Source organism: Platichthys flesus, chromosome 10, assembly GCF_949316205.1.
Source record: "Platichthys flesus chromosome 10, fPlaFle2.1, whole genome shotgun sequence".
NCBI classification, from domain to species: Eukaryota; Metazoa; Chordata; class Actinopteri; order Pleuronectiformes; family Pleuronectidae; genus Platichthys; species Platichthys flesus.
In genome coordinates this window covers 2,708,607-2,725,844 of record NC_084954.1, presented here as the reverse complement: position 1 = coordinate 2,725,844, position 17,238 = coordinate 2,708,607, and the positions used below count along the sequence as shown (strand labels likewise).

Here is a 17,238-nt window from a genome sequence, read left to right as displayed (position 1 = left end):
GGCTGAAAGGCTGAATAAGGAGACGGACATAGAGCTGATGGACTCTAGAATAAATAAATTTAAAACCATCTGGGACTGAATTAAAAATCTAAACTAAGATCAAGAAGCAAAGCTGTGATACATGCAAGGTTGAAATGATCTAGAAACGGATATCTTAGGTCTTTAACGCGGCCATAAGGGTTATGTTTTTATGGCAATTTTCTGCCTGTTGATTAAACAAAAAAACATATTTCCACGAGACTTAGCGGAAGGACAGGACACCGAAGAGAGAAGCCAGTAAACTTTGTTGTAGATAGGATTTGTTTTAAAAAGGAAGATCTGATTTCTCAAAGATTTATTCATGGTTCATGATGACAAAAAACAGGCACATATAGAAAGACTGCATCTACGACTGTGTGCAGATTCTAGATTTATAAATGTGAACCTAATGGCCATCCACCCTCTCCAGCAGAGACACAGGAGTCTGTAGTGCCTCGGGTCTGGAAGGAGCACACTGACTGTAATGGCAGATGGTAAGAGGGACTGTAAGGAGCACACAGGGGGATTTGCCATGGTTACTTTTCTCAGGCTTGAATCTGTTATTACTGCAACAACATTACACTAAATTATATGTGAAAACCTTAAATAGATATTTCACGTGTCGTCTATTTCCATGGAGTCGGAGAGTGACTTGTTCTGATTCGTCCCGGCCTTTTTTCGTCTGGACTCTGCAACATTGGCAGAAAATCTGTGTTCAACCAACGTGACAAGCGTGTTTTGAGTTTGGCTCAATGTGAATGAAATTTAATTGAACTGAAACATTGGCCTGACAGCCCCCAAGATGACAGCTGACAAAAATACCATATCAGAAATGAATAAGAAAACAAAACCCTTCGGAGATCTTCATTTTATTAAAGTTTTAAAACACAGGCCTCGAGGATATAGTGAAATAAATAACATAATTAAGCCTTATAATAATGTAATGAATACTACAAGCTGTTACAGCTAAATAAAGTATATAGTATTCCACATATTTCATTCAGAGGCATTAATGACCACGAAAGAAAGAGCGGCTAAAAATACGAGGAGGTAAAAACATGCGGGGGGGGGGGGGGGGGGGGGGGGGGGACAGATGATCTACGAGCTGCTCGTTCCTCACAGCACCCAAACCCTCAACCTTTAGAGAATTAAAAACTACTGTAGAGATCGGTCTTTAAATATTTCTCCTCCCGTTTCGAGGGGTTTTCCCCAAGAATTATGTATTCCAGTTTTATGTGCCCACACAGCAGGTTCTGTAAACATTGCTCTTCTAACACGGAGTAACTCCAGGCTAAACAACAGCCCAACTGAAGGAATCAAGACTGAGTTACTCTGAGGGCTCCTGCCGCATTGCCTGTCAGTCGGGTCCTGACTGGGCGCTGGCAGGGGCCACCTCCTGACTATGGATTTGTATCTGTCTAGAGAAGATGCTGTCAACTGGGCTTTTAGCTTTATTTAACCAGCGAGGCTCTGCTGAGCGCACACACGCCGCCGCCGGGCACATCCTGCCTCACATCCACACAGCTGGGACCCAAGTTTCCCTCGGTTGGCCACTGGGGCATATGGGCTTTAACTGCCTCCCTCGGGGGCAACAAGGCAGCCGCGGCGGAGGGAAGAAGAAGAAATGTTTTACTTGTTTGTTTCCCGGCTCGGACCGAAAAAGAAAAAATGGGGCAATTCAGACAAATGAGGCCTCTCAACAGCATCCGTTACTGTTGTGTATTTAATATAAGCATCAACAGCACCATCCATCATTCAGACGGAGCAGGTGAATTGCTATCGACAAGCTGTAATCCCTATTGATTCCACCTATCGAACATTCCTCCGTCACGGGGGGGGAGAAGCGTGTTCGAGGATGTTTAAGCCTTAGGACAACTCAGAAATGGATTGTTTCAGACGGGGCAAATCAATGTTAGGAAGGATTCTCTGATGTTTCACTTCAGGCAGAGACACATGCAGCCGCCGCTCTGGACCAGCTCGCTGTTTCATCTCAACTGGCGCTGCAAGTTTGGATAAAAATGCAAATAGGATCACTTAAGAGTAATGAGCCATGTGTCTTTCAGCCTCATCAAAGCCAAGATTATCTCCCCAAATCTGCTCCGAGCGCTATCAGCCACTAGCGCTGAAGTACAGAGCGCTAAAAGAAAAACATTGTTGTTCCTCTCGGCAGCCAGTGAAAACACAGCGCTGAGGCCCGCTCTCACCAACCCGATTGGCTGCCAGACCCTGCCAAAAATATTAGGCTGATTGGTTGTTGCTAAGCAGGCGGCTCTGTGAGAGGGTGGGAGCTTTTGGCGGCCTTCTCCAGGACCAGCCCTGCCCCCCCCTCTACGAGTCATGCTGCCAATGTGGAAGAGAGGAAGAAGAAGAAGAAGTCGCTGAGAGCATCGGGTTCAACTTCAGAGACGGAAAAGGAGGCGAGCGAGAGATAGTGGGATTTCATTCTGAAACGAGTGATCAAAGCTTTCCGTGGACTCTTTGTTCTCCAGATAAAGGATCAGGATCAGGAGGAGGAGAGAGAGAGAGAGGGGTGGGTGGGGGGGGTCCACACTTGGCTGTACAACTTAGGCACTATAATGATAATGGAGGGAAAAGAGCAGCGGAGGCGAGGAGGGGGGAGTAGCAACAAAAAAAATGCAACTGATCCCATCAATAAACACAACAAACAGCCCCACTGTATCATTTACAAATGGAGGCAATTTATTTTTTTCCATGGCTGAGCCCCGAGACGCCGCTGCTCGGCTCATCACCAAAGGGAGAACACGCCGCCTGTGGGGCTGCTGCCGCCGACTGAGGCCTGTCGGGGGGGGGGGGGGGGCGCTGAGAGAGACGTCGGAGGACAGGATGAAGAGGAAGAAAGAGTGAGAGCAGAGCGGCTGCCGACAGACTGAGGGTTGTTAGGGTCCTCGCCTGTTGTTCTGTCAAAAGTGTCACAACAGTGGCGAGTGTTTCTTCAATCACTAAGTATATGGAGGAGCAGGGAGCCAATTAGCTGCGCTCTCACCAGGCCCTCTGCTCCTCGGAGACTCTCCGCCTCAGTCTGCACACACCGGCAAAACCGAGCTGCTGGTAAACACACTCCATTGAAAGAAACAACCAGGATGTTTACACAGGCCGAGTCTCCAAGGAGCGGGAGCCGCCGAGCTGGGCCAATCGCAAAGGGCTGCAACGTGCCGGCAGCCAATGGGAGCGCTGTTTTTCTCCCCACTTGGCCAATGGGCGGGTGGCTGTGCAGCCGATGAGCCAACGGTAGGGCAGAGCTGGCTGTAACCATGCAACAGCGAGCAGCCTGACTGCACGCCGGAGTGTGGAGTTCTGCTGCCGCGCAGCTGCCGCTCAGCTTCCCGTGCAGCCATGGAGAGGCAGGACAAAAATATGAGAGCATGGGGAGCACGTGGTGTGAAAGTTATGGATGCAGCTCTGAGCCGGCCGCACCCAGCACCACCACCAGCTGCACCAGCAGGAGGAGGGGAAAACAAGCCATGTGTCAAGTGCATTCCTTTAAACTGTGCACAGGACACAAAGTGGAGGTTTTAACTATTAAATGTGATATTGTTATTAAATCTGAATTCAGTTTTTGCAACCTGGTCACAGTGACAATAAAACAAACAGACACTGAACAAGTTTTAAAACCTTCCACATTAAACCTTTCAGTTGTGATAATCCCGTTGCTCAGTGCAGGATTAAGAGTTGCAGGCGGTTAACACAACACAGAAAACAACAAGGGCTGAACTCCTTTTCTTTGGCAAACACCAGTCTGCTCCTGTGTGCTTACTTTAGATAAACTCTCACCATACGATTACAAAGACCTAAAGGGATTTACACTGGTGACTGACAAGGTAGCAGTGAGTCAGTTAAAGCCATTAAAGCCTAAAGAGACATTGATGATCACAGAGGACATAACTCCGGCACTCAAACGCAGATTAATGTCACTTGAAGGTTTATGCCACTGTCCTCTGAACCTGTTGAGTTAACAAGTGATATTTTATTAGGTCTTAGCGGTGATGGGTAAAGGCTGAGTGCTGAGGACGTCCACCTCACACCCGTCAGGGTCGCTGCAGCAGAGCGCACAAGGTGTGGTTAAGAGAAAAAAAACAACACTCTTCATTTAAAAGCATTGCCATCTCTCTCTCTCTCTCTCACTCCCCCCCCCCCCCTCCTCCTCTCTCTCTCCCGTTCTCCAACTCACATGTGGTAAAATCCAAACTCTATGGCGCCACATCCCTGACAGCCAGCGATTGGCCAGACTGCAGCTCGGATCCGAGGATCTCATTCGTTGTTGCTAAGCAGTGAGGAGCCATCCGGAGTGAAAACAAGAAAGCGTGGTCCTGCAAACTAGAAGCTAACTCCTCGTTCTCCACCTCCCCTCCCTCCCTCTCCTCCCCTCCCTCCCTCCCTCCGAGTAGCCCACCTTTCTGCTTCTGCCCCACCCATACTGCAGTGCTGCAGGATGTGTCCTGCCGACTTACCAAAACAACCAGCGACCTAATAAATTCACAACCACTGATAATTATATGGAAACACATTTATGATCAGCAGGTTATGAAACAACCTGTCAAATACATATTAACCTCTTCTGTAACCCAGAAGTGCACAGAAAGTCACTAAAGGTCATCACACCCAAACTTCTTTACACTACACAATAACATATATTTTATCAACAACAACAACAACATAAGATATAAAGTAAGAGCACAAAAAAGGAACAACGGCAGATAAAAACATTGGTTACGTAAAAGGTAAAACAAAAAGAGGATAAAATATGTTAAATGAGATTAAATGGGTTTATTCAAAGTGAGGCTTTAGTTTGACACTCAGATAAAACATTCCCCTGCACCAGGTCTGAGATTAGAGAACTAGGTTTGAAGTGCTCAATTAGAACTTCCCAGAGGGAGTTCAATCAACTTCATCTTGACCTGTTATTTTGGGGACAGTTTCTATTAATAAAACCCACAACATCTCCCTGCCTGGTTACAGGGAGCCGCCGACTGAGACAAAGTGAGCAGGGTGGCAAAAATAAAAAAGAGAAAAACAAGGAAACCATCTCTCCCCTCCCAAAAAAAAAAAAAAGAGTAACTCCTCCTCCCTCTTCACCTAACTATAGCCAGACCCATGCGGCCACCAACTCAAATTCTGAGCACTAGCCCGTCTCTCCGACGCAATTGGCCAACAAGTTGCCCGGCTCGGCCGATTGGCTGTTGCTAAGCAGTAGGCTGGTGGGAGCCAGCGCGGCGAGCGCGGCGGCCCAGAAGAGCTGTTGCCCCTGCAGGGCCCCGGGGAGGGGGGGGTACAAAGGGCGGGGGGGGTTGTTGGAAGGGGGGGGGGGGGGGTTGCAAGTTCAAACAAAGCTGCTGTCCTCTCTCCTCTCACCTCCAAGTGATCCCTGAGGTGACGGAGGCCCCGATGGAGCGCTAGCTGGTGGAGGCATCAAACCCTGGCAGCGCCGTCACTTATGATTCCCACACTCACTCACACGCACACACACTCACAGACAGATGTAAACACCAATCCTCCGGAGCGCCGTTTGCAACGTATAGACGGCAGAGTTAAAAGTGAGGTGACAGGCATCAGCCGACAGAACAGCAGCTCGCGTCAGAAACCCAAGGACGGATCAAAGCCAACATCTAGAATATTTATAGATGACAGGATACAGGGGTGGAGGAGGGAACAGGAATATTAAAAAAAAGAAAGAAAGAAATAAAAACAGCTGCAACTGACAGAAAGCCAAAACACGTTGACATCTGAGAGGAGACTGGTTTTCAAGCTGTCCACAGGAAGTGTTTTCAAGAGTCTGCGTTTGACTTTGCAAAATCTAAATTGGAAGAAAATAAGAAAAGGTGTCGTCGCTTCACTTAGAAACGAATCTCACAAACACACATGTAGTGCGATCAAGGGTGTGTTAACCTTATTACGATCACTGGGTGGCTCTTATCACAGGAGCTGGTGCGGTCACAAAAGGAACTGGGGAAATGTTTGTTTTTTTAAAAGGTTGAACTCATTAATCTGGAAGAAGTGAGGATGAAGTGAAAGCCGAGTTTCGTTGAGTTGTATCACTCGTTTCCAAATCTCCCATTTGTTTGCTTTACGCAGGTCGTGCTGCTGAGGAAGAGAAACTGAACAGACGTTTGTTTTCCTCTGGTTTGTAAATGTGCTTTCTGACATTTAGGAAGTATTTTTGTAAATTTAAATTGGTCCAATTTTGAAAAAGGGGGGGACGCGCCTAAATCCAGTCGCGTTGCTTGTGAGATTTCTAAAGTTCAACAACAATCCTCCTGACAGATGGATGGAAACAGAGCGTGGAGAGGAGTGTGTACTCAGGGGGGGGCCGACGCTAATGTGTACGTGTGAAGGTAAAGGAAGAGAGAGAGCATCAGGGACGGTAAAGAAAGAATAAGATACGAGAGCGAGAGACAATAAATCCAATAAAGAGACAATTAAAAACACAGACAGACGAGGTGTGTTTTTAAATCTGTGAGAAAAACAAAAACTCCTTGAGTTCATCATTTTCTTATTTCAGCGACAAATCTATGTTGTTGTTTTACACACGAGCGTTTTAATGAATAATTCACCTTCCTCCCGAGCTACTTGTTAATTCTTTATCTCAATGACTTCTACATATCAGAGCGACTGTTTGTTATTGTGCTGTTTGTTATTCTGCCACACAGAGCAGAGCAAATTCCTGCTCTGCTCTGTCTGGCAGCTTGTGAGAAGTAACACCGGGTAAAGAATATCAAGACAAACGTGACCTCATGTGAAATCTATATTTCTCCCGTTTAAAACCAAAAAACACACAAAACAAGGGGAATCGTTTTAACTTTTAATTATTTATAATTGATTAATTAACCCCCAAAAGTGATTGAAATAAGATGAATTAAAGCCAATTAATGGTGATAAACAGAGTGAGGATGGGAGAAAGACGAGGAAAGAAAGACGAGAGAAAGTCAGAGATGCAAACGGACAGACGCAGCAGAGTGACAGACACGTGTAGATATAGATATATATTTTTATACCCAGCACAGGAACAGACGCAGAGAGCGAGTGGTGGCAGGGTGTGACCAGCAGCAGGACGACTGCTCCAGAGTTCTCCTGCTGCAGATGAGGTGGCCGGCCGGGGGAATTGTTCGCTTCCCTCAGAGCTGTAACCGCTCCGCTAATTACTTCTGATTTCTTGTTGACACCGTGCTGCAGACGACAGGTAGGGAACCTTATCCTCCTTCAAGTCTGTGACCTTGGTGGTGAAATGACAACATGCACAACAACTATTCCTCCTCTCAACTTGATGGCATCTCAAAAAAGAGCCGACCTGATGTTTAAGGGGTCGTGAGGAAGCTTTAAATGGAGCCTGTTACCTCCAAGTAGCTCCAGAATCACCAAGTTTCAAGTATTATGATAAGAAACGGCCCCAGAAACCTTCAAAAAGGGATCAAGCCAAACAATGTTTTCAATTTCACGCTGCACTTTGATCCGGCTCCCACTCGGAGAGCAGACGGCTCGTTTAGAAGACTACACAGAGAATAATTTAGCGAGGGGGTCTGACGTGCTCCGACAAGGAAAGGCACTGAAATAACAATGATCCAAGACGCTGGGCTGGAGCTGATACACACGTGTTGTGTAGTAAAAGAGAATAACACGGCCGAGAGAAAGAGCATCAGGAGGAACCCACTGCGCCAAACATCTGAGGTGGGCGTCAAACCTGTTTACCAAGGAAGACAGAATCAATGCTCTGCCCTCTGCGCCAAGACCCGCTCCTCACTTCAGCAGCGAGTCCAGGAGGGGTCAGTGGAACTTCTGAAGAGCAGCCTCCTGGAGATGCTCCCAGCAGAATGACACGGCCACGTTTCAGTTGCTCTCCAGGTTTGTAGTAAACAGAGCACAGGTTTGATTTGAATCTACAACAGGTGTAAAAGATAATTCCCTCTGATTGGCACAACAACACTTTAACAGAAACCAGCACGGGGGCAGCATCACAACATGTGGAGCCAAACGCACACTCACAACTTTAAATGACCACTTTAAACCCCCTGCATGTTCACAGGCTGACTATATGTGAACAGGACTTGTCTCCAGTCATGTCTCTGAGGACAGGGGGGGGGGTCACTGATCAGGAGACGAGGGCATGTGTGTGTGTGGAAACAAAGCTGTCACAGCCGAGTCTCAGCTGTAACCGGTTTGTTTGCCACATGACGTGAACCCAGGGCTGTTCTCGGATCAGTGGACTGAACGGTGACAGAACAGGATTCTAACGTCACCTCCGAGAGACAACACACACCAAACGGTTTTAGTACAAACACGATTAAGTTCCTGTCACGTGTGTTCTCACTGTGGAAACTTTGACTCTCAAACTTTCTGTTCTGCCCTGACAAGCTGAGCAGAGTCAATAACAACAATATGATCATCTTCAGAAAGTACCATGGCTTCCAGACTTTGATTATTTCAATATTGTTCATGAGAATCATTCAAATTTGTTCCTTTACCTCTTTGATATGTCTCACTGTTATTCCCATGTGTTACAAAAAATCTAGAAAACTTAGAAATAACAAAACAACTTGGAAATGAGGTCAAATGAATTTGAAAGAATATGAAACATTAAAACTTTGAATAACCAGACTGACACCTCTAATCGACCCAGCTCGAATCAACCACGTGTTCTGGCTCTTTCCACGCCTCAGCACATCCAAACTTTGATAGCACAACTGCGTCCATTATCGGACACTAATTTGCTCTTGGACATGTCCTCACGTGTCCCGCAAAACTTAGTTAGCACCGCCAGCAGGTGGCCTGAGGAAATGGGCGTTTAATGCGGGGATTTTGCGGGGGGGGGGGGGGGGTCAAGTGACCGCATCCAAAACAAGTTGAAAGTGTCAGAGGGTTCGAGTCCGAGCTTCTGACTCAGAGAACCGCTCGCTGCTTTGATCTGAGAAAAGTTTTTAAAGCGTTTAGATCAAAGTGAAAGACACGAGCTTTAAAAACTTTTCTCAGGGGGGCGGGCAACCTGCTGTCCGATAACGGGTGCCTAGCAGCTAGCTCCACTCACACCTCACACGCTGCGGTTACCTGGTCGGCGGGATGTTTCCGTTACTTTCCCCGTAGCTGTCCTCCGCCTCCCCGGTGTTCCCGGTGGACCCGGTGTCCTCGTCCTCCACCACAACGTCCGCGGCGGTGCCGGGGCCGCCTATGTTCTCCAAGGCGCGCTCCATGCCACCATGCTCCGCCGGGGTCGTGGCCGGGGTCGGCGGCGGCTCCCAGCGGACGGCGGAGCCCCGAGCAGCCGGCGGCGGCGGGAGGGAGCTGCCGAGCGGGAGCAGCGGGCAGAGCAGCAGCAGCAGCAGCAGGAGCAGCGGGGAGACGCTCACGGGTCCAGAGAGAAGCCCCCGTTCCATTTGTAAGGAGCCTGGCACATCAGTGAAGCCGGAGGGGGGCGTCACATGCCGGGGACCCGCGGAGGAGACGTGTTCGACTTCCACACGGAGCCGGAGGAGACGAGTCGAGGCGCCGCGGCCGAGAAGCAGGAGACGCGTCAGGTAAACATAAACAGCCGCCGGGACTCCATGTTGCTCTTTTTATACCTCACGCCACCTGCCCTGGTAACGCGACGCCCCGCCTTGTTGCTACAACACGATTGGTCGGTGAACTCCCGCACACGCCTGTCATTGGCTCGCTCGCCCTGTCACTCGGCACGCGCTCGCATACTAAGCAGAAGGCGATTGCACCAGAGTGCTGTCACTCCGGGAGGTGGGATCACGGTGGGCCCGCCCACTCAAACACCACACGCCATTGGTCAGACAGCTGTCTGTCAAAGTGACGCTTGCGCACTGGAGAGTGCCACACAGCATGAGCTGAGCGGTGACGCAAAACAACCCCGCCTCCTCTGAGGAGGAAGTGTGATTGGCAGAGGGAATGTCGACCTCCGTCCAATGGGAGAGGCGATGTCACTGAGCTGCGCCGCGATTGGTCAAGTAGTAAGCTCCCACGGACAACTCGTAAGCACAGGATTGGATAGTCAGCTGCCAATCACAAGGAGTTGTCAAGACAGGCCACAAGAAAAGACCAACGTGGCTGAAGAGAAACTTCCTGCTTCTGGTCACGAGACGTCTCACTGCTCGTGGTTTTACTTTCATGTAAACAAACATTCAAATGGTTTTATCAAGTACAAATATTCTGTAATATTTATTTTTACAGTGTGAAGGACTGAACAACAACTGTAAAATAAAAACCAAATCACAGGGTCAAGGGGTCAATTTGAGGAAGTGTGGAAAATGAAAGAAAAGAGGAGGAAGAGGAAAACCAGCGTTTGGAAATGAATTTTTCTAGAATAGACTCAAACAGTTACCGGAGTTTGAACTCCACAACCCTCAGACTCTGAAGTAAAAGTCATTTTGAGCAGCTTCCTGTCAGGTGATATGTCCTCACTGATGATGTAACATCACACTGTGGCTGCAGAGCTGCTGACTGGACTTCTGTCCAAGATTCAGCTTCCAAGATAAAATCCTTTCTGTTGTTGATCTAGTGAATAGAAGCCTGTGATTTATTCTGAAAGTTTGTTTCCTCCATGAGTGACTGTTCACAGAGGAGTTTCTCCACAGACTGAGATTTGTGACATGATGAAACATTGCAAAACATTTTTCCAAAGGTCTGTGATCAAGACAAAACTCTGAAACCTGTCACATTGCATCTAGAAAGAAATGAGAAGTGTGTCATTGCTCTATACTGTTTATTTAGAGAGAATTGATCTGTTTACAGAAAACACATGTTGAGGACTGTGGCTGGATCATTAGTGCAGAACAGTGTGAGGAGTCAGGTGGTCTCAGCTTGTGGGAGGAGATGGGTTTAACAAGTATTGGAATTAACAATTGCTGCCAACTCAGAGTGAATACAAGTTTCTGCTCAATTTGTTCTAGATTTCACTGGAAATTTGCAAAGTTCCAGATCTTGCTCAATTGATTTGCTTTGAATTGTTCAAAGTTTTAAACTCTAGATGGTTGTTGTGGTGCCGCCACCAGGATGACTGGCTCCTATGGGCTGAGTTTGGTTTCCTCTCATGCATGAGGAGGTGGATTTCCTCAGAATAATAATAACAAACCGGATCTTTGTCAAGCAGCACAAACATATATAGAAACAACTTATAGATAAACATTCAGGAAGTAAAATGACATGTCATTGAGATGCAATATAAACATTCATGATTTTAATTTATAAGTTCATTTATAAAAAGCTGCAGCACAGCTCTGGAACTTTAAAGATCATTAATAACGTTTTTTTATGAATACACATTTGAAATGTCTCTTTAAACGTAAATAACCTGCCTCACTACAGATATGACGTCATTGGGAAACAACACTGGCGTGTCGGCAGGAACTGAGTTGGTTGTATTTCTAGCGCCCCCGAGCGGCCATAAAGGAGAATTACACAACAAAGGTCTATAAATAATAAGGAAGAAGCGAAATACCGGTTTTATTTTTGTTCTTATATTGAAGTGCTGGTTAACTCTGTTACTGAGGGTGTTCGGCTCATTATAACTTCAGCTCCATCATGTTACAAACAAGTGAAGAGAAGAAATCAGAAATAAAAACCAGGAGTCATTTGAGTTTTGGTCTTTTATTGTTTGGCAAAAAGAAATCGTACCTTCACAGCAGAAAAATCATTATCACAGTCGGTTGGTAAAGAGAAGAAAAAGAAACGCTGGTGCACAAATATCCATCATGGTGCTCACTCTGAATTGAACCACACTCTGTCACTTCCTGTCGTAAACATCCCATAATAGAACAGCATCCGATGCATCGTACCTGAGAACTCTGACCTCATGTGACAGAAAAGACTTCCTGAGCGTCTCCTCGCTGTTCAGACAAACACAGAAACATGAGAAGATAAAACCAGAGGACGGCATCGTGAGCCGGGGGCAGAGTGAGGAGGTCGAATCCCCAGAAGGACAAACGCTCACTGATCTGCTGGTGAGTGTGGACAGTGAAGTATCAGCACGTGAGCTGGCTGCACAGTGAGTTCATCTCCCTCTTCAAACTGCACCATTCAGTTTTAAGATGTATAATAAAACCTGACAACACATGAAATATCTAAGATGCTTCTTGGTGGATCTTTTATTAATGATTCACGTATTGAATCGTCTTTTATAGAACTGAACCGTGCAGCTCTCAGGGAGGTTTGAGGTTTGTGACTTCGACACAAAGTGGAATCTCTATTGTGTTGACTTATCAAGGCACATCACACGTGTTGGTTCATATCTGATCTCCACAGCTCATTATTAAACATGAAACGTTAACAACACACCTGCAGATCATCACTAGGGCCTGTGTGAGGAATGAGAGGAGTCATGCATGTGGATCACAGAAGAAGAAAACAAAACACATGCACTAACAGAAACACACTCACACACTGTGGACTTTACTCCTCATCTCTCCACTGGTGTTGAAACTGAGAGGAAACCACAGATTTCTCAAACTCTGTCTTTAGTCAGAGCAGGAAACCGAATCATTGGTCCACAGCAGCTGAGACGATTTTTCACCAACGCTCAGCAGAGAAAAGATGTGAACAGTTCAGACTGCTGAACTTTGCTGATTCGATGAAGGAGGTTTTTCTATGAGCTGCTCAGATGAAAACCTGAATGGCGTCATTTCTGTTTAGAAGCTCCAGGCTCACGTTATCCTGCAGCAGTGACTCAGCACTCTGCCTGAGCACCGCAGCACCGCAGCCCTCCAGTCCAACCTGCTAATGACAGGGTGAGCCAGGAACCACGAGGCTGAGCTGAGCAAACACTGGAAAAAGAAAAACTTAAAAAAGTACATCTGGTATATTGGATTTCACTCATCAGGCACTTTAACACTCACAGAACCAGAAGCACCACATGATAAAGACCCGACGAGAGAAACCAAGTGATGGTGAATTTGTCCGGGTTGGGAGATGAGATGATTGGAGACGTCCCTGCTTCAGGTCTGTCCCGTCCCTCTGAAGGCACTTGAGGGAGAAGGGAGGTCAGTCGGGAGGGGGGGGGGGGGGGGGGGGGCTCCAACCTCCTCAGTGGACGGGAGGATCACGAACCTGCACGCTCCCGTCCTCCATCCCAAAGTAGGCTCGTTCAGCCATGCCCACGAAGAGGCCCGTCTCCACCACGCCTGAGGACACATCGAGGGACACGCTTCATAACATGGAGCTGCTTTCAGACATGAACTGAACCCTGGAGAATCCCAGGTCTTTCTCTGTACGTGAGAACACAGAGGTCAGTTTCTCCAGAGGACTCTCCTGCTACATTCTTCATATGTGTTCTGGAGAAAGTCTGGAGCATCATCTCCTCATCTCTATAAACCCAGAGCTCCTCACCTGGAATCATCTTGAGCGCAGTGTTGACCTCCTTCCAGTTCTGAGCACCTTCAAACTTCCAGTCCAGGAGGAAGTTACTGTTGTCGGTGACCACAGGACCCTGAGAGTCACAGACACAAACCACGGTCAGTCACAAAAAAAAAGGCAGCTTGGTAGCTTCACTACTGACGACAACAGACTGAGGTCACACAAACTGTTTACAACATGGTCCAGGACCAAAACTAAACATCTGAAACACAACCAGGAGCAACACAAAGAAAAGATGTGTGATGGTGCAACAAAAAGAGAGAGAGAGGGACAGACAGAGAGAGAGAGAGCAAACACAACAGGAGCCAATCGTCCACTTACTGCTTTGCTCACGGCCATCCTCAGAGTGGCCTCCCCCCCGAAGCGTCTGGCGATGGTCCTGGAGACGGGGACGTACGCCATCGGGATCACTTCCAGAGGAACGCCCTTCTTCCACTGCTGACCCAGAGCCTGGGAGTCCTTCCTGAGCAGAGACACCGTGAAAGACCAGAACTGAGTCTCAACACATCCAGTTACAGCTCTCGTGGCAAAATCAGCTTCTCTCCCAGCAGCTGTGTTTCTATATGAATCTAGTGAGAGACTCTAACTCAGAGGGACACGTCTGTCTTCAGTGTGAACACGTCTTCAGCTTAATGAGAAAATACACAAACCTGTAGTCGGCGATGACAACGAAATGTTTAGCACAGCCAGCGACAATCTTCTCCTGAGTCAGGCAGCCGCTGTGAGACAGAGACAGAGACTGTGAGACAGAGACAGAAGATGTGAGACAGAAGCTGTGAGACAGAGACAGAGACTGTGAGACAGAGACAGAAGATGTGAGACAGAGACAGAGGCTGTGAGACAGAAGCTGTGAGACAGAGACAGAGGCTGTGAGACAGAGACAGAGGCTGTGAGACAGAGACAGAAGCTGTGAGACAGAGACAGAAGATGTGAGACAGAAGCTGTGAGACAGAGACAGAGGCTGTGAGACAGAGACAGAAGCTGTGAGACAGAGACAGAGGATGTGAGACAGAGACAGAAGCTGTGAGACAGAGACAGAAGCTGTGAGACAGAGACAGAGGATGTGAGACAGAGACAGAAGCTGTGAGACAGAGACAGAAGCTGTGAGACAGAAGCTGTGAGACAGAGACAGAAGCTGTGAGACAGAGACAGAAGCTGTGAGACAGAGACAGAGGCTGTGAGACAGAGACAGAGGCTGTGAGACAGAGACAGAAGCTGTGAGACAGAGACAGAGGCTGTGAGACAGAGACAGAGGCTGTGAGACAGAGACAGAGGCTGTGAGACAGAGACAGAAGCTGTGAGACAGAAGCTGTGAGACAGAGACAGAAGCTGTGAGACAGAGACAGAAGCTGTGAGACAGAGACAGAGGCTGTGAGACAGAGACAGAAGATGTGAGACAGAGACAGAGGATGTGAGACAGAGACAGAAGCTGTGAGACAGACAGAATATGTGAGACAGAGACTGAAGATGTGAGACAGAGACAGAGGCTGTGAGACAGAGACAGAGGATGTGAGACAGAGACAGAAGCTGTGAGACAGAGACAGAGGCTGTGAGACAGAAGCTGTGAGACAGAGACAGAAGCTGTGAGACAGAAGATGTGAGACAGAGACAGAAGCTGTGAGACAGAGACAGAGACTGTGAGACAGAGACAGAGGCTGTGAGACAGAGACAGAAGCTGTGAGACAGAGACAGAAGATGTGAGACAGAGACAGAGACTGTGAGACAGAGACAGAGGCTGTGAGACAGAGACAGAGGATGTGAGACAGAAGCTGTGAGACAGAGACAGAAGATGTGAGACAGAAGCTGTGAGACAGAGACAGAGGCTGTGAGACAGAGACAGAAGATGTGAGACAGAGACAAAAGCTATGAGACAGAGACAGAAGATGTGAGACAGAGACAGAAGCTTTGAGACAGAGACAGAGGCTGTGAGACAGAAGCTGTGAGACAGAGACAGAAGCTTTGAGACAGAGACAGAAGATGTGAGACAGAGACTGTGAGACAGAAGATGTCAGACAGAGACAGAAGATGTGAGACTGAGGCTGTGAGACAGAGACAGAAGATGTGAGACTGAGGCTGTGAGACAGAGACAGAAGCTGTGAGACAGAGACAGAAGTTGTGAGACAGAGACAGAAGCTGTGAGACAGAGACAGACTGTCTCTTCTGGTGGTCCTGTCCTCACCCTCCACCTTTGATCAGCGTCAGGTCTGCGTCCACTTCGTCCGCTCCGTCGATCGCTACGTCCAACTGTGAAGACACAGAGACCGTCTCCAGTTCACATGTGCAACACCACAACCAGAGGACAGGGTTCAAACATGAGTGTATTGTGGCCCGTCCCCTTTTCCACAGCTGTGTCATCATACCTCTGGGTGTCTGTCCAGGTCCGACAGCGTGAGGCCGTGCTGCAGGATCAGCTGACGAGCCTGTGGGGGGGAGGTAGGATTTATGATTTATGATTTATTCTCTTCTTATCTCTAACACCAGACTACGAGTGGGACTGAAGTGTCTCCAGCTTCACACGGACCTGGAAGGACGTGGGCACACACACAATGTTGAGTTTCTCCTGACGCACTCGCTCCGCTGCAACAACAAAAACACACAACAGAAGTTAGATGACAGTTTTCAAACCTTCACTCCTGAATCATATCTTCTGATTTACCAGTAACATTAATCGTCTAAAAATGAAACCACACGTTTGAGACCTGACTCCAGCTTCACTGTGGTGCAACTCACCCAGTCGGTCCACAGCGTAGACGATGGTCGACCCGCTGCCCACCCCGACCACCTGGTTGTTCTGCAACAGAAGGAGAAGAACTCAAACAATCTGAAGTGCAGACACAAGTTTTCTATTGAAGACATTTACTGACCTACTTTCTCTCTTTATTAAAGTCATAGATGGATTTTATTTTGGAATTATTATCCATGTTCTTCTGTAAATGTATGATTGCATCATTGTTTTATAAAAACACTTCACCTAAAGAGCAGATGAACTAAACATCATATTAAAATCATACATGTGAAGAGTTAACAGGTTGTGTGATGTTTCCTGTCTGCTGTTAGCTCATGCTAAAGCTAAATGAGAAGCTAACACCTGCTGAATATTGTTTATTATGTTTATTTATATAACACCGACCCGACAGAGAGTCACTGACCCGGTACAGACGCTCAGGACCCGGGGCTGAGTCAAACCGTGCAGGTGAGATAACGGTAATAACTAACGAGCTAACTGTGGCTAATGCTACAGGGTTTGAACTAGAGCTAACTCTGCTAGCATGAAGCTAACTATCTAAAACAAGTGAAAACTACGAGATACAGGCTAGCAGCGTGTTAGCATACGATGCTACATACAGTTAGCACATGTGGCTACACACGGTACCTGGACGTGGTTGTTTACTGCGGCGTAAGCGGCCAGTTTCTTCGCCTCCTCGGCCATGTTGTGATTCAAGTTGTGGTTAGTGTCGGTGGTGGTGTTGTCAGTGGTGTTGTCGGTGCTGTCGGCTGCAGAGTGACCGGGGACACACACGTGTTTCTGGCTGAAGGAAAACAGAGACCCCGCCTGTTTCCTCCGGGCGGAGCGGAGACCTGCAGCGAGGTGACAGGAGGAGGAGACCCAGCCCCGGAGCCTCATGACCCGGCTCACAGACTCACACACACCGGGACCCGGGGAGCAGAGGCCCGCTGCAGGACGAGGATCTGCTGCTGTGGAGCTGCGGGTTAAACCGTGGGTTTGATTCCTGAAGGAAACATGACGATCAGCTGTTGTGGGTCTGCTGCCACAGCACGCGACAGCAGCGCCCCCGCGTGGACAGACGAGGAGTTACACTCACATGGTTTTGTTTGTTTTGTCCATATTTCAAGTTTCTACTT

General features: G+C 47.8%; 2 protein-coding genes across 2 annotated transcripts in view; both read right to left on the bottom strand.

The window, feature by feature from the left end:
* eif2ak3 (eukaryotic translation initiation factor 2-alpha kinase 3) overlaps positions 1–9,579 on the bottom strand; it is a 28,007-nt gene extending 18,428 nt beyond the window's left edge. The window contains exon 1 of the mRNA XM_062398182.1: positions 9,073–9,579. Coding sequence (XP_062254166.1) covers positions 9,073–9,398 — 326 coding nt within the window. The 5' untranslated portion in view covers positions 9,399–9,579. The remainder of the gene's footprint in view (positions 1–9,072) is intronic.
* A 2,018-nt stretch (positions 9,580–11,597) lies between these two features.
* On the bottom strand, positions 11,598–17,114 carry rpia (ribose 5-phosphate isomerase A (ribose 5-phosphate epimerase)). The gene is made up of 9 exons (XM_062398183.1): positions 16,748–17,114; positions 16,105–16,165; positions 15,896–15,951; positions 15,735–15,794; positions 15,554–15,618; positions 14,025–14,093; positions 13,696–13,837; positions 13,348–13,447; positions 11,598–13,142 (listed from the first exon to the last, which is right to left on the bottom strand). Exons 1-9 carry the CDS (start codon positions 16,997–16,999, stop codon positions 13,045–13,047), a joined length of 903 nt encoding a protein of 300 aa, XP_062254167.1. The 5' UTR covers positions 17,000–17,114; the 3' UTR covers positions 11,598–13,044.
* Positions 17,115–17,238: the final 124 nt, after the last annotated feature.

What these genes read in the sequence shown, in the direction of transcription:
- rpia (XM_062398183.1), bottom strand. Translation starts at nt 16,999, where the DNA reads ATGAGGCTCCGGGGCTGGGTCTCCTCCTCCTGTCACCTCGCTGCAGGT. An exon ending in ACGCTGATCAAAGGTGGAGG is followed by an intron (nt 14,094 to 15,553) that starts GTGAGGACAGGA and finishes TCTGTCTCACAG; the next exon opens with CGGCTGCCTGACTCAGGAGA. An exon ending in GGATGGCCGTGAGCAAAGCA is followed by an intron (nt 13,448 to 13,695) that starts GTAAGTGGACGA and finishes TGTGACTCTCAG; the next exon opens with GGTCCTGTGGTCACCGACAA.